Source organism: Lipotes vexillifer, unplaced genomic scaffold, assembly GCF_000442215.2.
Source record: "Lipotes vexillifer unplaced genomic scaffold, Lipotes_vexillifer_v1.1 scaffold967, whole genome shotgun sequence".
In the NCBI taxonomy this organism is placed as follows: Eukaryota; Metazoa; Chordata; class Mammalia; order Artiodactyla; family Lipotidae; genus Lipotes; species Lipotes vexillifer.
In genome coordinates, this window is record NW_006791018.1 from 469640 (window position 1) to 497614 (window position 27975).

Below are 27975 nucleotides of genomic sequence, written 5' to 3' on the forward strand. Positions count from 1 at the left end.
TTATCTCTAGAGTGAATATATATATATATATATATATATATATATATATATATATATATAAAAGAGTAGACAGAGTATTATCTAATTAGCTAATTTCAGAGTTAAATCTATGAACTCCTTCTATACTCTTTCCTTGCTATAAAAATTATTTTCTATATGTACAAAAAAATAGACTTGATTTCAACCTGATAACGGTTAAAGCAACACAAAACAAAAACTTTTCCTAGGAAAAAGAAGGCTGAAAAATAACTTACAAACATACATATACAAAAAACTATTTAAATGCTCACTGGAGTACTGCTATAATGTACTATATTTTAATAAAGTAAATTTTAGTAAAAAAATTATAATCAAAATTTATATAACCAAAGAACTTTTTTTTTTTTGTAGTATTCGGGCCTCTCACTGTTGTGGCCTCTCCCGTTGCGGAGCACAGGCTCCGGACGCACAGGCTCAGCGGCCATGGCTCACGGGCCTAGCCACTCCGCGGCATGTGGGATCTTCCCAGACCGGGGCACGAACCTGCGTCCCCTGCATCGGCAGGCGGACTCTCAACCACAGCGCCACTAGGGAAGCCCCAAAAAACTTTTAAGTCCCAACAGTTATTTCAAATACTTGGCTAACTTTCAAATATGCCCTAAGGAGCAGAGCTCAGCATAACATGAGGACTTACTGAAAACCCCAAATATTTTTTCCTTTTAAAACTGCAGCTCAATCTCTCTAGCCTATGCCAAGGGGAAATCACCATAGTATATGATTCCCTGAGCGTGGTCTATCAAGTTATTAAAACTAGTGTCTCCAATTTTCATACCTACTTAGAGAGTCAGACTAGAGGAATAAAAAGTATAAATAGTGGCAGAGTACTCAGTATTCATCTCTCTACACTTCATTTTAATTGAATGCATCACCCTACCCATAAAAAGATGATGTTACACACAGTGCAGAGAGCTTTCAATTTAAGCTCTTTCTCTAGAACTATAAGCATTAGAAGCCAGTATGTCCAGCAGTGAGTCAGTTAGTACAAGTACATTCTAACGGCAGACTGGCTGACTTTAGTATCCTGGCTGTCACCTACTAGCCACATAACCTCAGCATCAGTTTCCTTATCTGTAAAATGAGGTAACAAAAGTACCTATCTCACAGACTTATGAACATTAAACGAAATAGTGCAAGCAAAAGATCTCACTTAACACCTGACAAATGAGTGCTTAAACACCACTGAGCAATTCTATTTTTGATCCTCACCATCATTAGCGTTATCATCAGCTATTCTTTACACTCAGCTCCCCCCAACTCCCTGCCTGCCTAACAAATGGAAGCTTTCTCTGTATGGTTGGCAGCAGCTGAGGGGAATGGTCTATGGCTGCAAAACTGAGTGAAGTTCAGAAGATCTGAACTAGGGACCTACTGCCTTGATTACATGACTTTGTTATTGTTCTGAGTTCGCTAGGATCAAATCAAGGCGAGGGAAAGTCTAAAACTTAGGCGTACTCCTAACCCCTGTAATCACACTCAGCACTCGTCAACCAGTTCTCCCAACCACCACCCCACCCCCGGCCCCTTTGATACTGTGCTTCAGTGATGAATAAAACAAATATTTTTTTTGTACTGAACAAACACATACTGCCTCTTAAACCATAATTACATTGATTTAAATATTTACATGGTCAAGCACAGCTTATTTTATGCCTTAAATGTACCTCTGTACATTAGCTCTCAAAGGATTTAAAGTATAATGATAAGGAAATAACTCTTGGAATTGACCTGGGATAAGTTAACGCCTTAATTTGGTAAGCAGTAGGTTAAACTGTATTGCTTATAAATAAATGATTTAAAACAAGAGTTAAATGCCAATCTACTTTATATTTCAAACTGAACCACAAAATTCAAGTTAAAAAAAACTTCAATAGATTTAACCTTCCCTCAGACTTAACTTACCTGCCTCAGGTTCTATGTTTAAATTAGTTGTTACAAAATTAGATGGGAAGAGTCCTATTCCTCTGTGATTTTCTCCTTTCCACCAATTGGCATCACTGAAAATACAGTACAAAAATGTTACTTGTTACTCTACATTTCAGTACACTAATGTCAAGAGTAATTAAGACAAAAATTAAATTTAGCCTACTTTGAAAATACCAGCTCAAATCCCACTATATTTAAATGTAGTTCTTCTTAAACTTAATAGGAACTATAAAAAAGCACAAATAAAATAAACATCCATACTCCCATACTTAAATTTAGAACCAATCAGCAATTGGTCATACTTGATTCTGGGCCTTAAAAAAACCCAGAACATTATAAATAACACTGAAGTTTCCTTTATCAACATCCCTAAGTCCCAAACTCACATCCATGTTTCATACCACCACTATCAAGTTGGTATGTCACCTTCCTTCAAGTGTATTTTTTATTCTTTTACTATATCTATATAGTAAACTCTATAGATATAAATATCTATGTATCTATAGATATCTATATACCTATAGATATCTATAGCCAGCGCTATAGATATAAATACTAGTCATTATAGATCTTTTAAATTTTATGTCAATACTTTCAGCTCTTGCTTATTCCTTTTAAAGATCCATCACACAAACATGGCATATTTGATTTATCCATCCCCATACAGGTGGACATTTAGGTTATTTCCAGTCTTTCACCCTTATGAGGATTGGGGCAATAATCATTCTAGGTTTTAGGGCATACATGCAACAATTCTCTAGCTTATTCACAGACATGGACTTGCAGGGTCACAGAACACGTTACTAGTATTGCCAAATGTTCCCTAAAGTGGTTGTGGCAATTCACCATCCTCCTTTCCCTCAGTGGTGTGTGAGAATGTCATTTCTGCTCACACGTGTTAACTGTCCAATCAACACATGATGTCACACAGGAGAAATCATCTCTCACTGCTGTGCTCATCTGCACTTCTGAGCATCCAAAATGCCTCTTCTGTAAACTGCTCGTTCATACCTTCTGTCCACTTTTCGTTTTCCACTGGGTCATTTGTCTCTTTTCATGGATATGTAGGAGTTCTGTACATATTCTGAATAGCATTTGTTTGTCTGCATTATGCAAATACCTTCTCTCAAACTGTCACTGTCTTTTAACATATGCTTATGGTTTTCTTTTATTGCATGTTGTTTTCTGTTTCTATACAAATTTAGCAAACTTTTATGGTTTACACTTTTTAATTTTTTTTTATTTTTAAAAATATTTATTTATCTGGTTGTGCTGGGTCTTAGTTGCAGCACGTGGGCTCCTTTAGTTGCGACACATGGGCTCCTCAGTTGCGGCAGGTGGGTTCCTTAGTTGTGGCATGTGAACTCTTACTTGCGGCATGCATGTGGTATCTAGTTCCCTGACCAGGGATTAAATCCCTGCATCGGGACCATGAAGTCTTATCCACTGCACCACCAGGGAAGTCCCTACACTTTTTTAAAAAAGAAATCTTTATCCTTGAACTCCTATTCTCCTATATACTTAATAGTTTCAGGTTTTCCTTTATATCCCTCTCCCATGTTTAGTTCTTTAATTTATTTGGAATGAAATTTTATGTACTGTGTGAAGCTGAATCAAATTTTATTTATACTGCATAAAAAACCATTCATCCCAGCAAAATTTACTTAATAGTACACCAATTTTCCTGCTGTTTTATGATAGCCTACCTTTCAAACAGCAAGCTGCTATCTGTTCATGAGCCTATTTTTGGATTCCATCCTGTTACAACAGTCTATGTATTTATTTACTACAGCTTGTTAATATGCCTTGATACTTGGCAGGGAAAGTACCTTCTCTATGTTACTGTATACCTTCACATTTCTATATTAATGTTAAAATTAAAATGTTCTCAAGTTCTCTAAAAAAAGTCTTATTGGGCTTTTAATTGGAAATGCACTGTTTATGCATTAACATTGGAAAAATTAAACCTTTACAATATTAAGGTTTCTTAACCATAAACATGGTATCTCTCTCCATTTATATTTACATAAATATATTACATATATTTATATTTGTTTGTATCTTTCAAAGAATTTTATAATTTTTTCCATAAAGTCCTTATGTACCTTTGTTAGGTTTATTTATTCCTCAATCATTTATAATTTTTGTGACTATAGAGAATGACATTTTTTTCTACTACATTTTCTAAATAGTTGTGATTAAAGCATACCACTGATTTTTGTATACTGAGCTTATATCCAACAACGTGATGAACTCTTATCAGTTTTAACAGTTTGATCATTGATTCTCTTGGACCTTGTAAATGGACAGCCACAGAATCTGGAAATCATAATTTTGTCTATTCCTTTCCAAACACCTGAAATAGACCCCCTGGATAAGCCTTCTTTCCTGGATGCTTGTACCAGGTGTGATTCTGCTTTCTTCTGGACCCCAATGTTACCTCTTACGGCATTCACAATCTGCATCCCACCTAATTACCTCTAACTTTAACTCCCTTACTTTATTCTAGGTTTCATGAAGAAAGAACTGTGCCCTTGGTCACTTTTTTATTATAAACACAGCTTATTTACATAACATTTTCTCAATAAATATTTACTGTAGCAAAGTAAAACGATTTTGTGTATCTACCCATTTAAAAATATACTAACGTATCCTTACTAAGTTATTTATAATGGATACCAAATACATTTGCAATCTCTCTTCATAGCAACAAGCTATTAGGTATCACTCTTGCTAAATTTCATCAACTTCTTTTAAAAGCAAAGTAAAACAGACTTAGGCCCAATACAGGATCTATTCTTTATTACAACTTTAAGTGATAGAGAAATTGTGAGGGAGAGGCAGTAGCAGATTAAGAATTGCGGGGGAGCTGAGTATAGTTTTTGGTTGCACTGATCAAAGGTACTATAACTATACCTCTTCCTAAAGTTTTTTTTGCCAGTAATTTTAGTATATACAACTCCTAACATAAATGCATTCAGATGACTGAATATTTGTTTCCCAATTGTGATAATAAACATTATTATTTAATACATTTTTAATCCAAGATCTAAAGAATACTTTATTATCAAATTTAACAAAAGAATAAGAAACTCACACTACTCCGTCTAATTTGAGGAAAAAAATAACTGAGGTAGAAAAGGTTCTAGTATGATTTAAATACACCAAAGTCAAAAGCTGAATATCCAGCATTCTAAATTAAGGGTATTATACTTAATAACTTCAAAATATTCCAGAAATATTTAAAACATACCTGTCATCTAAAACAATAATAATTTCACCATGTTTAAAGGTGAGTTCATTGTCCTCCACAGCTTCAAAATCATATAAAGCTCTCACTTTCCTTGCAACTTTATTATTTGATGGAATTTCTGCAGATGGATATAAAGATTTTGTCTCTGTGTGCTGCTGCTTCTGCTCTTGCAATGATAATTCAATAGCTAGTTTGAAAAATTAAAATGCAAAAAACAAGACAGCCAGAATTAATTCTTATTCTTTAAAACTTTAATAAGAAATATTACATAATATACTATTTAATAAGAATAAATCAAGTGAATATCTTATTTGTCCAGTTGAATGCTAAACAATTAGCTTTTGTGGGGGCAGGAAGGGGAGAGGGGACAGGGCAGAGAACCATGACATTTTTTAAAATAAGTTTTTGCTCATTCCTTATTATCACGGTCTGTCATATATAGCAGCTATTATTTTTACAGCAAACAGATTGTGACATTATAATATGGGTAGCTTTCCATATAGGACAAGTCATGAACATATTTCTGTGCTTGACTCATAACTTTGGCATTAAAGAAAAGGTGAAATGTAATCTCGTCAAAGGTAGGACATTAAATACATGTTACTGACAACGATTATGAGTTCAATTAATCTTATATCACGTCAATTGTTTCTCTTACTTTTCAGACTCCACTAGTTTTTAGATTAGCAACACTAAATTACACATGCATGATCCTTTATTTACCTTTAGCTATATCTTCATCTTCTTTGTTTTTGTTCGATGGCGTACCATTCTTGGCAGCAACTGAGACAGTCTGTAATGTATGAGTAAAATGAACACAACTACCTTTTCAAGGAAAACACAAGCTCTATGATTATTCGCTCATGCTAATTAAAAAGTTAATTAAGTTTCACTTAAAAGTGAAGGTCTTTGTGATAATATTATGTAGTTGTTTTCAAGCACTAAAACAGAACATCAGAATATTCAAGAAAACATTAAAAAATCACAAAGGGCACGAACTGGCTTACATTTTGCATAAATCTTAGTATCTGACACAGAACCTGGCATACAGAAAGTACTTAAATATGAATCTTTCCTGATCTCAGTGGTCCAAGGTCTCTCATTCAGTGAGAGGTGCTACACTGCTAGAGGCGCAGGGCTACACAAGCAGTAGAAGCAAGAAGCCATGATAATGACTGAAGAGAAGAGGAGGAAGGACGCAGACAAAAGGTGCAGCTCTAGACAGACACGTTGGGCCCCCTTTTACTACTCATTGTGTTTGAATGGTGGTGGCTCTTCAGGCATAGCAGAGGACTAAGGAAGGTCATGGTTAAACTTAAAGGCATGGAAGACAGAGATGTCCAGGATTCTGAACCATCAACCAGTTCTTTAACCCAGATTTTTGAGAATGACCTGCAGAAAGGACAGAGCAGGAAAATACTAGACTTTTATTACTTATAAGGTTTTTATCTCAAAATTCTACCTTGAACCCTTAGGCCTGGTCAGCTATAAAGGTTCTTTTTGTGTCTTCAGTCTACAGTCCAAAATTTAAAAAATATATACAGTACTTCTCTTAGTCTCTTTGCCTAGCCCACATCCTGGAAAAGAAGAGGCACTGAGAGCAAAAGCCAAGACACAGTGTTTTTCTCCCACAGACTAAAATAAACAACCTACTCTGTGACTCATCATCCCTGCTCCCACCCCTGTCCTACTAAAGCTACCCCCTACATCCCCAAATAAATTTCTCATCTTATAGTTCACCCCATCTTATATGTAAACTACACTATTCACTCCAGGCATATTCATTCTTCAACAAACAGGTCTTGAGCTTTCTCAAGTCCATGAACTGGTTCATGTCATTCCTTCCTTGATGACCTCTTTACCCCTCTCTACATACTGAAATACATTCCAGCCTAAAAATTCTACTCTTCACCTTCTTCACCACCCCAATCTGTAGTTAACCTCTCCCTCCTGGCATCTAGCTTGTGTATCCCTCATCCATATTTGTCACTTATAACTAGCTATTTTTCACATGTATATAGTTACCCTCCAAATTGACTATAAATTTCTTGAACATAAGGGCTCTCTCACACATCTATGCCTTTTGCATGACTCTACATTCAGAGTAGCATTAAACAGATTATTTATGGATGATTCAATTCTCAATGTTCTCATTTGTAGAAGTAGTTCACTTGACAATTACAATGTCTACTCAATATAGGCACTACGATAGACAGACTCATGTAGAGTGCAGGTGAGCAATGATGACTAAGATAAACCTTGCCAGCTTTTACCCAAGGTATATACCTTCAAAATACTAAAGGGTCAACCATGAGTCTGAATGATCTCTTACCTGAGAACCTGCTGAAGGAAAAGCAATTCCTTCTTCTTTCATAGATTTAATAGTTGCAGATATCAGACTAAACTGAGGGTCCTTCTGAAATTCTTCTGACCACTCCACCATTAAAGATTTCAGTTTTTCACATACTTTAGGATGAGCCTTTTAAAGAAAAGGCAAAGAAAAAAATTGTTAAAATAAGTACTTGAATTATTTAACAAAGAGAATTACCACCAAAATTCTCTAATTTTATGAATATCAACAAAAGTCTAGCAATCCTTAGCCTAAATGAGCACTTGATAAATGCTTATTTACATTTTAATATATAGTTGTTTCTTGGAAAATTACTTTTTTTTTTTTTTTTGGTGGTACACGGGCCTCTCACTGTTGTGGCCTCTCCCGTTGCGGAGCACAGGCTCCGGACGCACAGGCTCAGCGGCCATGGCTCATGGGCCTAGCTGCTCCGTGGCATGTGGGATCTTCCCGGACCGGGACACGAACCCCCATGTCCCCTGCATTGGCAGGCGGACTCTCAACCACTGTGCCACCAGGGACGCCCAGAAAATTACCCTTTTTGAACATCAAAGTTTATGCCTTATACAATGACAATGAATCTATTATATTCAGAGGTTATTTCTTTTATGTTTTCTTAATATTCTCAATATTAGATTAAGCTTTTCATATCAACTAAACTAAAATTCAGATATTTTTACCACTAATAGCATGAGAATAGTGCTTCAGAGCTTCTAACAGAAATAAATTAATAACAACCCCGTCAAGAAGACCCTCTCCACCCTGCTCTAAAATAAAGGGTCCCTTTGCTCACCATCGCTAATGGGAATCAGGACAGAATGGTGGTTAGTTTGGACTCTGAAGTCACAGAAACCTGAATATGAACATCAACTATGCCACTTAGTAGCTGCATAACCTTAGACAAGTTACTTAACTTCTCTTAAGTCTGTTTCTGCATCTATAAAATAGGAATGATAAGGGAATCTAACTTCTAAGTGTTGTTAAGAGCTTTAAACAAGGTAGCATACATAAAATGCTTAAAGCAGTGACTGCTAACCCTCAATAAAGATCAGCTGTTATCACTAATATATATGCTTTGGGGAGGAAAACAGTTTTTGGTGCTACAAATGCAAACAACAAATTTTAGAACAGAAAGTTTTTTTCATTTCAAATCTATTTAAAATGATTTCCCTTACTATACAACTCTATTAATGCTTTATATAGTTAAAATAACCCAGCATATGTATTTTTTAATGACTTAAATTTCTTCTCTTTTTAAAATTTACCTTATTTTTTATCACAGCACGTACTTCTGTTGCAAAATCACGGGAACATACTTCTAAATGAAATATCTTTCCACAGTTTGCCACACAAGCCCCAAGAAGCTATTAATTAAAATAAAAATCAGCATGTAAATGTTGAGATATTATCTTACTTAACTGAAATAAATACACATTTAAAATTTGGGTCAAATAATAACATGACTTTCACTTACAGTTAACGCCTGCAGAGCAACATGAGGAACCTTATGATTTACCCTTTTCATTATGGCTTTTAGGCAATCTTTTGCTCTAGAAAAATGAAGAAGGTTAAGTGTTCAGAATTTCAATTCAAACATTTACTTTTAAATTTAAACTTATTTGGTAGCAGAATACCTTATATATACACCTGCAAATGTCACTTCATTAAAGGACTCAATCTATAAAATGATCTTACACACTGTTTTGCTCATAGACTTGTAGAACTTAAAAAAAAAAAAAGAAAAAGAAAACTTGTTGCAAAGGTTGTACATTCCAAAATCAAAAATGAAGAGCCAAATCATTTCAAAAAAGGTCAGTCAACACAAGAGAACAATATCATATAAATTACCTTTTCATGTCTTCAAGACAGACTGAGCTTTCACACAGCAAATTCTTATCTTGTGGGGAAAAAAACTAGCAAGATATATAGTCTCAAAAGATTTAAGTATAAACATGCATGAATGCACTTTGAAAAGCTGTAATGTTAAAAAAAATGCTTTCATCAGTCTTCTAAACTTCTAATGTATAATCAGTTCAGCTTGACTGCTCCATTCCATCCCCAAAGCACCATTATTTATATTCATTTTTTCATTATTATTTATTACATTTACCTACTTCATTATTAAACATGTCTAAGTCACAGGGGAATTCCCAAAATAATTAAGTCTATTCATTGTTAACGTGTGTCCCTACTGTAACAAGGCTTTAATTATGCATTTTAATATTTCAAGTTTTTGGTCAATTCTTTTCATTTGTTCTCGCAGGATGAGGTTAACCACATAAATCCAGCCACCAGCATGTCTTTACTTTTATCCCCCAAAAGGAAATAGTAAAAATCCTATTTTCCTTCCAAAGTTACATCAGGATAAGAGACACAGATTATTAAGTTCCTAGACAATCAGTGGGCATGACTGGGCATCTTACCCATTAGGAGTGCTTCCAACCTTGTCACATATGTCCATAATAAGACTCCAATCTTCTGTAGTGTTGTACTCATTTGTGGCCTTTTCTATAAGAGATAAGCACACACAAAAATAAGGATGTCTTGCATAACAATAAATACCAAGAAAGACATAAAAGCAGAAAGAGAAAAGCAACCAGTTACACACAAGGGAACTCCTGTAAGACCATTAGCTGACTTTTTGGCAGAAACTCTACAGGCCAGAAGAACATGGCACAGTATATTTAAAGTAATTAAAGGAAAAAACCTACAAACAAGAATACTCTAGCCAGCAAAGATATCACTCAGATTTGAAGGAGAGATGAGTTTCACAAATGAACAAAAGCTAAGAGTTCAGCACCACTAAGCTGGCTTTACAAGAAATGTTAGAGACTTCTCTAAGCAGAAAAGACCACAACTAGAAATACGAAAATTATGAAAGGAAAAATCTCACTGGTAAGAGCAAATATACAGTAAAGGTAGTAGATCAACTACTTACAAAGCTGGTAGGAAGGTTAAAAGACAAAAAGTAAATTCATCTACAACCACAAGAGTAATTAAGGGATACAAAAAAAGAAAAATTGTAAAATATGACATAAAAAAAATTACAAGTGTGTGTAAGGAAATGTAAGGTGGTTAGATGTTTTTGAACTTAAGGTCATCAAGTTGGGACTTCCCTGGTGGCACAGTGGTCAAGAATCCACCTGCCAATGAAAGGGACATGGGTTCGAGCCCTGGTTCTGGAAGATCCCACATGCCATGGAGCAACTAAGCCCGTGTGTCACAACTACTGAAACCCACATGCCTAGAGCCCATGCTCTGAAACAAGAGAAGCCAAAGCGATGAGAAGCCCGTGCACTGCAACAAAGAGTAGCCCCCGCTTGCCTCAACTAGAGAAAGCCTGTGCACAGCAACGAAGACCCAATGCAGCCAAGTATGTAAATAAAATAAGTTAATAAAAAAAGAAGTCATCAAGTCAAAAAATATACATATGGTTATATGTATATGTCTCGATATATATCTATATGTTGATATTTATAAACTTCATGCTAACCACAAATCAAAAACCTACAAATAGGGACTTCCCTGGTGGTGCAGTGGTTAAGAATTTGCCTGCCAATGCAGGGGACATGGGTTTGAGCCCTGCTCCAGGAAGATCCCACATGCCGCAGAGCAACTAAGCCTGTGCGCCACAACTACTGAGCCTGTGCTTTAGAGCCTGTGAGCCACAACTACTGAGCCTGTGTGCCACAACTACTGAAGCCCATGCACCTAGAGTCTGTATTCCACAACAAGAGAAGCCAATGCAATGAGAAGCCTGCGCACCACAATGGATAGCCCTCACTCACCGCAACTAGAGAAAGCCTGTGCGCAGCAATGTAGACCCAACGCAGCCAAAAATAAATAAATAAATTTACTAAAAAAAAAACCCACCCCAAAACCTACAATAGATACACATACAAAAAAGAGAAAAGAATCCAAATGTAACACTAAAGATGGTCATCAAATCACAAGAAATCAAAGGAAAAAGGAACAAAAAAGAACTACAATAACAACCAGAAACAATTCACAAAATGGCAGTAAGTACAAACCTATCAATAATTACTTTAAATGTAAATGGACTAAATGCTCCAATCAAAAGACACAGGGTGGCAGAATAAATTAAAAAACAAGACTCGTATATACATGCTGCATACAAGCAACTCACTTTAGATGGAAAGATACATACCAACTGAAAGTGAGTGGATGGAAAAAGGTATGTGTTCCATACAAATGGAAACAAAAAGAAAGCTGGGGTAGCAATATGTATATCAGATAAGAGACTTTAAAACAGACTGTAACAAGAGACAAAGATGGACATTACATAATGATAGAGGGATCAATCCAACAGAAGATACAACAATTGTAAATTATGCACACAACATTCAAGCACCTAAATACATAAAGCAAATATTGACAAACATAAATGGAAATATTGACAGTAATATAATAATAGTAAGGGACTTTATCACCCCATTTACATCAATGGGCAGATCATCCAGACAGAAAATCAATAAAGCAACATTGGCTTAAATGAGCAGATGGAACAAACATATAGAGCAGATAGAGCAGATGGAACAAACATATATAGAACATTTCATCCAAAACCAGCAGAATACACATTCTTTTCAAGTGCACATGGAACATTCTCCAGGAGAGATTATATGCTAGGTCACAGAACAACTCTCAATAAATTTAAGAATGAAATCATACCAAGCATCTTTCTCTGACTACAGTGGTATGAGACTAGAAATCAACTACAAGAAAAAAACTGCAAAGAACACAAACACATGGAGGCTAAACAATGTTACTAAATAACCATGAGCCACTGAAAAAAAAATCAAAGAAAAAATAAAAAAGTACCTGGAGACAAATGAAACTGGAAACATAATGATCCAAAATCTTTGGGACACAGCAAAAGCCGTTCTAAGAGGGAAGTTTATAGCAACAGAAGCCAGGCTCAGGAAACAAAACTCTCAAATAAACAACCTAAACTTACACCTAAAGGAACTAGAAAAAGAAGAACCAACAAAATGCAAAGGTTAAGAGAAGAAAGAAAATAAAGACCAGAGCAGAAATAAATGAAAGAGAGACTAAAAAAACAATAGAAAAGGTCAATGAAACTCAGAGCTAGTTCTTTGAAAAGATGAATAAAACTGATAAAACTTTAGACAGACTCAACAAGAAAAAAAGAGAGGGCCCAAATAAATAAAATCAGACATAAAAGAGAAGTTATGACTGACAATGCAGAAATACAAAGGATCATAAGAAATTACTATGAACAACTGTATGCCTATAAAAGGGGCAACCTAGGAAAAATGGATAAATTCCTAGAATGTACAATCTCCCAGGACTGAATCAGGAAGAAAAAGAAAACATGAACAGACCAATTAACCAGTAATAAAATTGAATCAGTAATTCAAACAAACAAACAAAAACACCCTCCAAGAAACCAAAGTACCAAAGTCCAGGACCAGAGGGCTTCACAGGTGAATCTATCAAATATTTAATGAAGAGTTAACATCTACTCTTCTCAAACTATTTCAAAAAACTGAAGAGAAACGAATGCTTTCAAACTCATTCTACCAGGCCAGCATCATCCTGATATCAACACCAGACAAAGAAATCACACAAAAAAAGAAAATTATAGGCCAATATCACTGATAAGTATAGATGCAAAATCTCAAAAACATATTAGCAAACCAAATTCCACAATACAGTAAAAGGATCATACACCACAATCAAGTGGGATTTATCCCAGTGATGCAAGGACGGTTCAACATCCACAAATCAATCAATTCGATACACCACATTAACAAACTGAAGAATAAAAATCATATGAGCATCTTAATAGAAACAGCTTTTGAAAAATTCAAAATCCATTTGTGACAAAAACACTCAATAAAGTGGGTATAGAGGAAACATACCTCAAAGTAATAAAGACCATATATGAAAAACCCAGAGCCAACCTCATACTCAATGGTGAAAAGCTGGAAGTATTTCTCCTAAGATCAGAAACAAGACAAAGATGCCCACTCTTGTCACTTTTATTCAGCAGAGTATTGGAAGTCCTACCCACAGCAACCAGACAAGAAAAAGAAATAAGGGGAATCCAAATTAGAAAGGAAGAAATAAAACTGTCACTGTTTGCAAATGATATACTATATGTTGCTTTTCTATACGTTAACAACAAACTATCAGAAAGGAAAATTAAGAAAATAATCCCACTTACAATTGCATTAAGAAGAACACAATTCCTAGGAATAATCTGACCAATGAGGTAAAAGACCCGTAGTTAGAAAACTACAAGACACTGAAAAAAGAAGTTGAAAACAATGATGTCCTGTGTTCTTGGATTGGAAGAATATTGTTAAAATGACCATACTACCCAAGGTAATTTACAGATTCAATGCAATCCTTATCAAAATACCAATGGCATTTTTCACAGAACTAAAGCAAATAATTCTAAAATTTGTACATAATCACAAAGACCCCAAATAGCCAAAATAACCTTGAGAAAGAAGAGCAAAGCTGGAAATATCACACTAGCTGATTTCAAACTGCTAAAAAGCTACAGTAATCGAAACAGTATGGTCCTGACATAAAATAGACACATGGATCAATGGAACAGAATAAAAAGCCAAGAAATGAACAACACACTTATATGATCAATGAATCCATGACAAAGGAGGCAAGAATATATAATGGGGAAATAAATTCTCCAATAAATGGTGTTGGGAAAACTGGAGAGCTACATGCAAAAGAATCAAACTGGACTACTTTCTCACACCATATACAAAAATAAAGTCAAAATGGATTAAAGACCTAAATGTTAAGACCTGAAACCATAAAACTCCTAGAAGAAAACACAGGCAGAATGCTCTCTGACATCAGTCTTAGTAGTTTTCTTTGGATATGTCTCTTCAGACAAGGGAAACAAGAGCAAAAATAAACCAATGGGACTACATCAAATTTAAAAAGATTTGGCACAGTGATGGAAACTATCAACAAAACAAAAAGGCCACCTACTGAATGGGAGAAGATATTTGCAAATGATATATCTGATAAGGGATATCCAAAATACACCAAGAACTCATATAACTCAACATCAAAAAAAGCCATCAACCCAATTTAAAAAATGAGCAGAGGAAATGAATAGACATTTTTCCAAAGAAGACTTACAGATGGCCAACAGACACATGAAAAGATGCTCAACCTCACTAATCACCAGGGAAGTGCATATCGAAACCACAATGAGATACCACCTCACACTTATCAGAATGACTATCATGAAAAAGACAACAAATAACATGTGTTGGCAAGGATGTGGAGAAATGTGAACTCTTGTGAACTGCTGGTGAAACGAAATTGGTGAGCCACTATGGAAAATGGTATGGAGGTCCCTCAAAAAATTAAAAATAGTACTGCCATGTGGTCTAGCAATTTCACTCTGGGTATTTACCCAAAGAAAATAAAAACAATAATTCTAAAAGATATATGCACTTCAATGTTCACTGCAGCATTATTTATAAGAGCCAAGATATGGAAGTAATCAAAGTGCCCAGCAAAAGATGAATGGATTAAGAAGATGTGGTGTGTGTATATACATGTATGTAATGGAATATTACTCAGTATTCCAAAAAAATGAAAAAAATAAAAATGCCATTGTGACAACGTGGATGGATATAAAGAATATTATGCTAAGTGAAATAACTCAGAGAGACATATACTGCATGAACTCACTCATATGTAGAATCTAAAACACAGAACAAAATGAAACAAATCGAAACAGACTCAACAAATGGTGGTTGTCAGAAAGGAGGGATTTGGCAGGGTTCGGGGGGGGGGGCAAAAGATGAGGGGAATATTTTAAAACTTCAGTTTTAAAATAAATAAGCCACAGAGATAAAAATACAGGATTAGGAATACGGTTAATAATGCTGTAATAACTTGATATGGGCACAGATGGTTACTAGACTTATTATTATGGTGATCATTTCATAATGCACCCAAATGTCAAATCACTATGTGGTACTCCTGAAACTAACAATATTTTACATTAACTATACTTCAGTTAAACTACAGTAAAATAAAATAAAATAAAAATACCAAGAAAGGCACAGTAGTTAAGATTGAGAAGTCTTACCTTTTCTTTTGCCAAATATAAAAGTTGCACAGAAAGATTTCAGACAATGAGTACTTTTACTAATTTCAATTTTAAGTTGTATAATTAAATGTGCTGAGGTACACCAATAAAATGTCTTCTAAATAATTAAATACTAAATAAATTTCAAATGATCAATAATTCTACCAAATTCTTACTTCAAAGAAAGCCTTAAAAATGTGTTACAATATAAGGAAACAAGGAGTGAACTGTTCACTGAAGCATTTTTTTAAGAGCAAAAAGGAAAATGGATTAAGAAAATACAGTAATTCATACAATAGAATGTGAAAATGAGTTATAAAGAACTGAACTGTCCAAAAATCTGTAAATCTCAAAATGATGATTTGTTTGGCTTATACTGAGTTTAAAAAGCTTATATATAACATTCACATGAACTTTTAAAACAGCTAAATTGAGATATAATGCACATCCCAATTCACCATTTAAAGTGTACAATTCAATGTTTTTAGTATATTCACAGAGTTGTGCAACTATCACCACTATCTTGTTTTAGAACATTTTCATCATCCTAAAAATAAATCCCTAACCATGGGAAATCACAGCCCATTCTCCCCCTAGACAACCACTAATCTACTTTGTTTCTATACGTTTTCTGGACTTCACATATAAATGAAATCATAAAATATACAGTCTTTTGTAACTGGCTTCTTTTACTTAGTATAATGTTTTCAAGGCTCATCCATGTTGAAGCATGTATCAGTACTTCATTCCTTTTTACAATGTTGAATAATATTTCATTCTACAGATATACCTCATTTTATTTATCCGTTCACCAGCTGATGAACATTTGGGTGGGGTTTTCTTTGTGGTTTTTTTGGCTAAGTTTGAATAATGCAATGCTGCTATGAACATCTGTGTACAAGTTTTTGTGTGGATATATGTTTTCATATCTCTTTGGCATACACCTAGGAGAACTGCTGAGTTGTACGGTAACTTCAATTTTTTTAGGAAATAGCAAACAGTTTTCCAAAGCAGCTGTATCATTTTACATTCTTACTAGCAATATATGAATGTTTAATATAAAATTAAAAGTTTATATTTTAAAAAACATTTAAAAGTATGCTCTATTCTTTAGATATACATATACAGACAGTAAATATATTAACATATGCACAAGAATGATAAACACCAAACTGGAGGTGGATGGGGAATTAAAACGATGTACACAGGGACTTAATTGTATTTGTAAACTTGTTTATTAAGTTGCAAAGTGAGTATGCAGAAATTATTTTATTCTCAGTATCTTTTTTTGTGGTCTGAAATATTTCATGATCAAAATAAAAATTAAAAATGTAAAATTTTAAAAAGCATGGTCAAACTATAATAATTTAATTATGTAGCATGTTTACTCTTACAATTTCAATATCAAGAGAGACAATACAATTTTTTTCTACTAGTATAGAGAAGTGGGGATATAAAAACTAGCACTTTAGAAACATTTTCTTTATGTCTTTTCCCCTTTTAATAAATATATCCTATAATTTCAAATACAGACAAACCTGGGTACTATATACATATAAGGGTACTATTATCACTATGATAAACAGGAAGGATGGTAGGAATCTAGAGTAGCTCCTTTTCTAAAGGAAAGGAATAGTAAAAGAAACCAAAAAAATAAACAGGCTTATTAGCAAACAGCTATACTTTGCAAGTAGGAAAGAAAAATACAGAATCCAGTTGACCTCAATTAAATACTGTAACAAACTTTTAAAAATCATGCAAATTGGGGGCTTCCCTGGTGGCGCAGTGGCTGAGAGTCCGCCTGCCGATGCAGGGGACGCGGGTTAATGCCCTGGTCCGGGAGGATCCCATGTGCCGTGGAGCGGTTGGGCCCGTGGACCATGGCCGCTGGTCCTGCGCGTCCAGAGCCTGCGCTCCGTAGCAGGAGAGGCCACAGCAGTGAGAGGCCCGTGTACCGCAAAAAAAAAAAAAAAAATCATCAAAACGGTCCTGCGCGTCCAGAGCCTGCGCTCCGTAGCAGGAGAGGCCACAGCAGTGAGAGGCCCGTGTACCGCAAAAAAAAAAAAAAAATCATGCAAATTGCCTAACACAATTTAAGGATAAAAGGCAATTATTCTGACATATGTGATGAAATGACAAGTCAGAGACTTTAGAAAAGTAATATATTTTTGCCTACCATAAGTTCTAGACTCAAGCACCAAGCTGTGTAGGCGGAAACATATCTACTCAGGTCTAGCTTCTTCCCTTGTACAAAGATGACTAACTCTTTCTTCATGGAATAAGTTGTGCAGGTCAGACCAGGCTATATTTTTCAGAGGTTTAAAATGCTTAACTATTTCTTAATTACATATCTAATAATTCCAGTGAATTCAAAAGTACAGACAAGAAAAAAAAAGAAAGCAAAAATCTTCTAATTCTACAAACCTCTTGGAAAACTATGATGCATATTTTCCCAGACTTCTTCCTATATATGTATACGGAAAAATAATAAAAATATGTGTAAAACTAAACAAAATAGGCTTATAAGTATAAGGTGTCCAAAGAGAGCACCCAAAAACTGATAACCACTTCCCTGCCAAATGAACAAGTTGAGAAAAAAAACAAAGAATAAAATATTACTGTCATTACTAGAAGCTTTAGGTGTGCTGGACAAATGGGCTTGCTAATAGCCCCAGAGGTGGACATGTTAGCACTAGACAGAAAAAGAGCTCTCCCTCAGGGGTGAGCCCCTGCACAACTTATTCCATGAAGAAATCACTCAACGGCTGTGGAAAGACTAGCTAGCTGCTATGCTGACAAAGGGCATCAGTAGGGCCAGTTACTCCCTAATTTACCAATCAGATAAGATACCGTGATCATACTAAATGTATCATTTCCTAACCTGCATTTCCACTTATAATAAACATCTCTCCATGTTCATAAATATATGTCTATACTAACATTTTTAATAGCTTCATGATGCACCACTGTATACAGTGTGGCCACAAAGTGCCTATACAAGCTAGTGAGACGTCATCAGCAAACTATAATTTTAAATACATCAAGTACTCAGCCTCTCTTCTTTGATACACTTACTGTTACCATTCATATTGATGTCCCACATAGAATAAATTCAAAATAATTAAAAGAGGTTAGGACTTCACGCATAGGCCTTTCTGTAGATGTGTCATAGCATACACACTTAATCTTATCTACTGTCTGTCTCTGCCACTGTTACTCTTCCTCCACCCAATCCTCAGAAGGATTGTAGACTGCATTATGGCAGGAATTTTTTGTTTTGTTTTGTTCACTATTATTATTTCCAATTCATGAAACAGTATTTGGTGCACATAGCAGGTGCTGAGTAAATATTTGTCGAATGAATAAATGATGCTCATTGCTCCTTCATATCCTATAACCCTGGTACAATGGCTGTCAAGTGGGAAACAATAGCAGAACTTCTGATTATATGAACTCTAATAGCCTTTAAGAGGTCCCATGTGCCCCCAGTGAAGTCTGTGCAAACTTCTGGACCAGTTAAGAGCTTCACCGCTGAGCAGACATCAAGGGGCTGCACAGGATCAAGCTTCAATAGCAACACCCTGTGGCAACAACAGGCAACAGCACTAGGGGGCTTAAGAGGGAGGTTCCAGTTCTCTGCTCGTTTACTAAAGAGGAATGACAATACCTCTGGGAATTTCAACAGGCAGACAAGGTAAGTGAGGAAGGGAATACCTGAGAGGGAGGCAAAGGACTTCTTGTACAGTGATATATAGGTGACTAACTTTTTACCTTGAGTCTGAAGAACAAATCACATATATTACATGACTTGCCAGCTTCATGCTCAACTCTTCTCTCTGCTTATAATCGATGGGGTTTTGTTTTTGCTGTACAGATTGATCTTTTTTTTTTTAAATGTCATTTGGCAATGTTATAACTACCTGAGATTAAATATTCACTCATATATTTTTCTGTATATATATTATTTACAGGCAAATCCTTAGTCTTTCTGAAATTTCATTTGGCACATGGAGTGAGGCATGGACAGAAAAGTATTTTTATAAATTATTTTCGGTAGTTCCAACATCTAAGAATCTATCCTCTCCTCTCTGATCTGAGAAGCCAGCATAATCAATTACCAAATTTTGCCAGTACATATGTGTATGAGTACAAATACACACACTCATACCCACTCATGCCCACTGCGCACATGCAAATGAGTCTGATTTTGGACCATCCAATAACCTACCTACTTCTGCTAGAACTCAACTTTTAATGATTGCTTTTTCAATTTTGGCCATGTGATGCAATTAAATGTGAAGCCTTTTCAATACCCCTCAAAACCCTTCTAACAATTTCAAAAATATCTAAACAGAATTGTTTTCACTTGATGTAATCCTTATAGAAAATGAAAAAATCCTGACTTAAATACTCTATCCAGCATAGTTTACTTTCAACAAATACAGGACTCACAATTACTCTTTTCAAAAAGTATAAAATCTAAAGACTTTATAATGGCCTGCCAAAAAGGATTTCATTTTTCAAGTGAACGAAGTAACAGTTACATTATGTACTTAGGAGTATTTTAAACTCCTGGAAAAATTTTAAATATTATAATTAAGGAACCATTCTTTTATAGCATGTCACTTTGCCCAGTGTTGGGGCCATATCTCACATTATCCTATGTCAAATTCATATACGGGGAGAGAGTTAAAAGAGCCCTCCTGGGGCCTAAATGCTAAATTTCTAGAGTTTGGTGGGTTAAGTTATAACATTTCATCACCAGGTTTTGATTACTGTATATAGAGAGCTTCAAATACACAGTGAAATACCTCAGAAAGATTCTAACAATATCATAAAGAATCAGTCCATCAATACCTATAATGAACAAAACAGTCACCCTCTACAAAGTCCATTATGTTCAACACACAGCATTAAAAAGAATTCAGGGGCTTCCCTGGTGGCGCAGTGGTTGAGAGTCCGCCTGCCGATGCAGGGGACACGGGTTCGTGCACTGGTCCAGGAGGATCCCACGTGCTGCGGAGCGGCTGGGCCCGTGAGCCATGGCTGCTGGGCCTGCGCGACCGGAGCTTGTGCTCCGCGGCGGGGGTGGCCACAGCAGTGAGAGGCCCGCATACCGCATAAAAAAAAACAAAAAACAAAAAACAAAAAAATATATATACATATATATATATATATATATATATATATATATAAAAAGAATTCAAGTCTATCCATAAAACATTTTTTTAAAATAAACTTATTTATTTATATATATGTTTTTGGCTGCATTGGGTATTCCTTGCTGCACGGGCTTTCTCTAGTTGCAGCGAGCGGAAGCTACTCTTCACTGCAGTGCGCAGGCTTCTCATTGCGGTGGCTTTTCTTGCTGCGGAGCATGGGCTTTAGGCGTGTGGGCTTCAGCAGTTGTGGCTCGTGGGCTCTTGAGCGCAGGCTCAGTAGTTGTGGCGCACGGGCTTAGTTGCTCTGTGGCATATGGGATCTTCCTCGACCAGGGGTTGAACCCATGTCCCCTGCGCTGGCAGGCAGATTCTTAACCACTGCACAACCAGGGAAGTCCAAGTCTACCCATAAAACTTTTAATAAAATAGGCTTCTTCAGTAATAATAAAAAAAAAAATTAACTATGAAAAACAAGAATGCCCAAAAGAGATCTTTAAACCTTCTCCTACTATGTTTGAAAATAAAAACTCATGACTTGTCTGCTTTCAACCATGGCAGAATATCTGGTACCAGATTTGCTATTTTACTGAAAACAAGGATAAAACTGGCCAAAATATACAAAGCAACTGTGTTCAGGAAATGAATAACAAGCAGTGCACATCTGAGATCTTTGAGGGAAGGGAAATATGAAGTAAGCCTCTCGATGGCCCCAGTGTTCTGCCTGGGAACACTTTCCTGTCCCAACACAAGGAGGACTAGCTCAAATAAAGCAGCTAGGAGACAGCAGATTTCTGAGCACAGGGATTTAATCGTGGGTCCTCGTTGCTCAAGGGCTGTGCTATACACACCCACACACACATCCACACAGGGTGAGGCTCTATGAGGTCTAGCACAGATCACCTACTATGAGGCTGAAAGGTTGTGCAATGCAAGGAGTCTTTTAAAGTTCCTGTTACGGACTGAATGTCTGTGTCCCCACAAAATTCACATCTTTAAGCTCTAACCCCCAGCATTGCTGTAGTTGGAGACTAGACACTAAAGAAGTAATTAAGGTTAAATAAGGTCATAAGGTCGAAGTCCTAATCCAAGAGAATTAGTGTCCTCATAAGAAGAGACACTGTCTTTCCTCACACGTACAAAGACAAGGTCATGTGAGGACACAGTGAGAATGCAGCCGTCTGCAACCCAAGGGGAGAGCCCTCACCAGAAATCAACCCTGCTGGGACCTTGACCTTGGACTTCCAGTTGCCAGAATTGTGAGAAAGCAAATTTCTGTTGCTTGACTACCTAGTCTATGGTATTTTGCTATGGCAGCCCAAGCAGACTAATACTCCACCCAACTAGAGTAGAGAGAACATTTCAGGCTATCAGTTGAAACCCCCGAAAGTCTAAAACACCTTTCCAGAGTAAAGGTTCCGGAAAATTTAGTACAATATTGAAATAGGCCTACCTCACAAAGAAAACCAAGCCAGACAAAAACCTAAAAGATTCTCCAATAATATAACTACCTGACAGAACAAAATTCAGCACTCTTTTAAAGGAAGACAACGTAATCTAGCCTCCTTACAAAGAATAAGGAGTGACCAGCGTAATATTAAAAAATCACTAGATGTGCAAAAAAGTGTCCCACAATCAAGATAAAAATAATCAATAAAAAAGATAGCATAGGGCTTCCCTGGTGGCACAGTGGTTGGGAGTCCACCTGCCGATGCAGGGGACGCGGGTTCGTGCCCCGGTCTGGGAGGATCCCACATGCCGCGTAGCGGCTGGGCTCGTGAGCCATGGCTGCTGAGCCTGTGTGTCCGGAGCCTGTGCTCCTCAACAGGAGAGGCCACAGCAGTGAGAGGCCCACGTACAGAAAAAAAAAAAAAAAGACAGCATAATTCAAATGTTAGAATTAGCAAAAAAGTACTTTAAAAGCAGGTATTATATATTTTTTTCAAGAACTTAAAGTAAACGATGGTCATAAGTGAATAGATGATGAGCGCCCAGCAGAAAAATAGAAACTATAAAAATAGAATAATATAACCTGAGAAAACCATAATTCAAAAAGAGACATGTACCACAGTGTTCACAGCAGCACTATTTACAACAGACAAGATGTGGAACCAACCTAAATGTCCATCGACAGATGAAGGAATAAATAAGATGTGGCACACATATACAGTGGAAAATTACTCAGCCATAAAAAGAAACGAAACTGAGTTATTTGTAGTGATGTGGATAGACCTAGAGTCTATCGTACAGAGTGAAGTAAGTCAGAAAGAGGAAAAGAAATACCACATGCTAATGCATATATATGGAATCTAAAAAAAAAAAAAGGTACTGATGAACCTGCAGGGCAGTAATAAAGACGTAGACATAGAGAATGGACTTGAGGACATGGCGGGGGGGGGGGGCGGGGGAGGAAGCTGGGGCAAAGTGAGAGTAGCATCGACATACATACGCTACCGAATGTAAAATAGTTAACTAGTGGGAAGCAGCAGCATAGCACAGGGAGATCAGCTCAGTGCTTTGTGATGACCTAGAGGGGTGGGATAGGGAGGATGGGAGGGAGGCTCAAGAAGGAGGGGATGTGGAGACATATGTATGCATATGGCTGATTCACTTTGGTGTACAACAGAAACTAACACAGTATTGTGAAGCAAGCTTTAAATGACACAACAGACCAGATAGATTTAATTAATATTTATAGGACATCCCATCCCAAAACAGCAGATTACACTTTCTTCTCAAGTGCACATGGAACATTCTCCAGGATAGATCACATCTTGGGTCAAAAATCAAGCCTCAGTAAATTTAAGAAAATTGAAATCATATCAAGCATCTTTTCTGACCACAATGCTGTGAGATTAGAAATGAATTACAGGGATAAAAACGTAAAAAACACAAACACATGGAAGCTAAACAATACATTACTAAATAACCAAGAGATCACTGAAGAAATCAAACAGGAAACCAAGAAATACCGAGAGACACATGATAATGAAAACACGACGATCCAAAACCTATGGGATGCAGCAAAAGCAGTTGTAAGAGGGAAGTTTATAGCTATATAAGCCTACCTCAAGAAACAAGAAAAATCTCAAATAAACAATCTAACCTTACACCTAAAGGAACTAGAGAAAGAAGAACAAAACCCAGAATTAGTAGAAGGTAAGAAATCATAAAGATCAGAGCTGAAATAAATGAAACAGAAACAAAGAAAACAATAGCAAAGATCAATAAAACTAAAAGCTTGTTCTTTGAGAAGATAAACAAAACTGATAAACCATTAGCCAGACTCATCAAGAAAAAGAGGGCGAGGACTCAAATCAATAAAATTAGAAATGAAGAAAAGAAAAGTTACAACAGACACCGCAGAAATACAAAGCATCCTAAGAGACTGCTACAAGCACCTCTATGGCAATAAAATGGACAACGTGGAAGAAATGGACAAAATCTTAGAAAGGTATAACCTTCCCAGACTGAACCAGGAAGAAATAGAAAATATGAACAGATGAATCACAAGTAATGAAATTGAAACTGTGATTAAAAATCTTCCAGCAAACCAAAGTCCAGGACCACATGGCTTCACAGGTGAATTCTATCAAACATTTAGAGAAGAGCTAACACCCATTCTTCTCGAACTCTTCCAAAAAATTGCAGAGGAAGGGACACTCCCAAACTCATTCTATGAGGCCACCATCACCCTGATACCAAAACCAGACAAAGATACTACAAAAAAAGAAAATTATAGACCAATATCACTGATGAATATAAATGCAAAAATCCTCAACAAAATACTAGCACACAGAATCCAACAACACATTAAAAGGATCATACACCATGATCAAGTGGGGTTTATCCCAGGGATGCAACAATTCTTCAATATATGCAAATCAATCAATGTGATACACCATATTAACCAACTGAAGAAGAAAAACCATATGATCATCTCAATAGATGTAGAAAAGCTTTTGAAAAAATTCAACACCCATTTATGATAAAAACTCTCCAGAAAGTGGGCATAGAGGGAAACTACCTCAACATAATAAAGACCATATACGACAAACCCACAGCAACATCATTCTCAATGGTGAAAAACTGAAAACATTTCCTCTAAGATCAGGAACAAGACAAGGATGTCCACTCTCACCACTACTAATCAACATAGTTTTGGAAGTCCTAGCCACGGCAATCAGAGAAGAAAAAGAAATAAAAGGAATACAAATTGGAAAAGAAAAAGTAAAACTGTCACTGTTTGCAGATGACATGATACTATACATAGAGAATCCTAAAGACACCACCAGAAAACTACTAGAGCTAATCAATGAGTTTGGTAACGCTGCAGGATACAAATTTAATGCACAGAAATCTCTTGCATTCCTATACACTAATGATGAAAAATCTGAAAGAGAAATTAAGGTAACACTCCCATTTACCATTGCAGCAAAAAGAATAAAATACCTAGGAATAACCCTACCTAAGGAGACAAAGAACCTATATGCAGAAAACTATAAGACACTGTTGAAATAAATTAAAGATGATACCAACAGTTGGAGACATATACCATGTTCTTGCATTGGAAGAATCAATATTGTCAAAATGACTATACTACCCAAAGCAATCTACAGATTCAATGCAATCCCTATCAAACTACCAATGCCATTTTTTACAGAACAAGAACAAAAAATCTTAAAAGTCGTATGGAGACACAAAAGACCCCAAATAGCCAAAGCAGTCTTGTGGGAAAAAAATGGAGCTGGAGGAATCGGACTCCTCAACTTCAGACTATACTACAAAGCTACAGTAATCAAGACAATATGGTACTGGCACAAAAACAGAACTATAGATCAATGGAACAGGATAGAAAGCCCAGAGATAAACCCACACACCTATGGTCAACTAATCTATGACAGTGGAAGCAAGGATATACAGTGGAGAATGACAGCCTCTTCAATAAGTGGTGCTGGGAAAACTGGACAGCTACATGTAAAAGAATGAAATTAGAACACTCCCTAACACCACACACAAAAATAAACTCAAAATGGATTAGAGATCAAAATGGATTAGAGACCTAAATGTAAGACAGGACACTATAATACTCTTACAGGAAAACATAAGAACACTCTTTGACATAAATCACAGCAAGATCTTTTTTGATCCACCTCCTAGAGTAATGGACATAAAAACAAAAATAAACAAATGGGACCTAATGAAACTTCAAAGCTTTTGCAAAGCAAAGGAAACTACAAACAAGACAAAAAGACAACCCGCAGAATGGGAAAATATATTTGCAAATGAATCAATGGACAAAGGATTAATCTCCAAAATATATAAACAACTCATGCAGCTCAATATTAAAAAAGCAAACAACCCAATCAAAAAATGGGCAGAAGACCTAAATAGATATTTCTCCAAAGAGGGTATACAGATGGCCAAGAAGCACATGAAAAGCTGCTCAACATCACTAATTACTAGAGAAATGCAAATCAAAACTACAATTAGGTATCACCTCACACCAGTTAGAATGGGCATCATCAGGAAATCTACAAACAACAAATGCTGGAGAGGGTATGGAGAAAAGGGAACCCTCTTGCACTGTTGGTGGGAATGTAAATTGATACAGCCACTATGGAGAACAGTATGGAGGTTCCTTAAAAAGCTAAAAATAGAATTACCATATGATCCAGCAATCCCACTACTGGGCATATACCCACAGAAAACCATAATTCAAAAAGACACATGTATCCCAATGTTCACTGCAGCACTATTTACAACAGCCATGTCACGGAAGCAACCTAAATGCCCATCGACAGACGAATAAAGAAGTTGTGGTACATATATACAATGGAATATTACTCAGCCATAAAAAGGAACGAAATTGAGTCATTTGTTGAAACATGGATGTATCTATAGACTGTCATACAGAGTGAAGTAAGTCAGAAAGAGAAAAACAAATATCGTATATTAATGCATGTATGTGGAACCTAGAAAAATGGTACAGATGAACTGGTTCGCAGGGCAAAAGTTGACATAGATGTAGAGAACAAATGTATGGACATCAAGGGGGGAAAGCCACAGGGGGGTGGGGATGGTGATGTGCTGAATTGGGTGATTGGGATTGACATATACACACTGATGTGTATAAAACTGATGACTAATAAGAAGCTGCTATATTTTAAAAAAAAACCACATGCACCCCAATGTTCATTGCAGCACTGTTTACAATAGCCAGGTCATGGAAGCAACCTAAATGCCCATCGACAGACGAATGAATAAAGAAGATGTGGTACATATATGCAATGGAATATTACTCAGCCATAAAAGGGAACGAAATTGGGTCATTTGTAGAGATGTGGATGAATCTAGAGACTGTCTTACAGAGTGAAATAAGCCAGAAAGAGAATAACAAATATCGCATATTAACGTGTATATGTGGAATCTAGAAAAATGGTATAGATGAACCAGTTTGCAGGGCAGAAGTTGAGACACAGATGAAGAGAACAAACGTATGGACACCAAGGGGTGAAGCAGCGGGGGGTGGTAGTGGTGGTGTGATGAATTGGGCGATTGGGATTGGCATGTATACACTGATGTGTATAAAGTGGATGACTAATAAGAACCTGCTGTACCAAAAAATAAATGAAAATTTTAAAAAAGTGATCCTTACTCAAAAGTTAATTTAGCATGGGAAAGGAAACACATAAGCACAATCTATGGTAAATTAAAATGACTACTCAATGTTTGAAGAATGAATGAATGAGCAAGTGAATGAATGCAATTAAGTCAAAAGTCCTAATTGTCAACTACTATGGGATGTGTTCATATACAGTTTTGAGTAATGGAGGAAATGGTTGTCATTTGGTAAAAAAAGGAAGTTTCAGTATTATACAGTTAATACAACCTCAGATACAAAGCTGAACATGTAAAAAAAAAAAAGTTAGTGAACATGAAGAAAAGTCAACAAAAGTTATCAAATTTGAACAGCTAAAAAAGATTTAAGAAAACTGAAGAGTCTCAGTATATTAAGTTTTTAAACTTTCTATGTAACAAATGCAAATTAGTGGTTTAAAACACCACCCATTATTAGCTCATAGTTCTGTAGTTCAAAATCTAAGCAGGCTCAGCTGGGGCTCTA

At 36.1% G+C, this 27975-nt stretch overlaps 1 protein-coding gene across 2 annotated transcripts in view; it reads right to left on the minus strand.

Annotated features, from left to right (window-relative positions):
- The window catches only part of STAM2 (signal transducing adaptor molecule 2), a 48174-nt gene that overhangs the window by 10534 nt on the left and 9665 nt on the right, over window positions 1-27975 (minus strand). For both annotated transcript variants that reach the window (XM_007464160.1, XM_007464161.1), the window contains exons 2-8: window positions 9989-10073; window positions 9040-9115; window positions 8831-8929; window positions 7548-7694; window positions 5939-6008; window positions 5216-5402; window positions 1939-2033 (exon numbers count right to left, since the gene is read on the minus strand). In XM_007464160.1, coding sequence (XP_007464222.1) covers window positions 1939-2033; window positions 5216-5402; window positions 5939-6008; window positions 7548-7694; window positions 8831-8929; window positions 9040-9115; window positions 9989-10073 — 759 coding nt within the window. The remainder of the gene's footprint in view (window positions 1-1938; window positions 2034-5215; window positions 5403-5938; window positions 6009-7547; window positions 7695-8830; window positions 8930-9039; window positions 9116-9988; window positions 10074-27975) is intronic.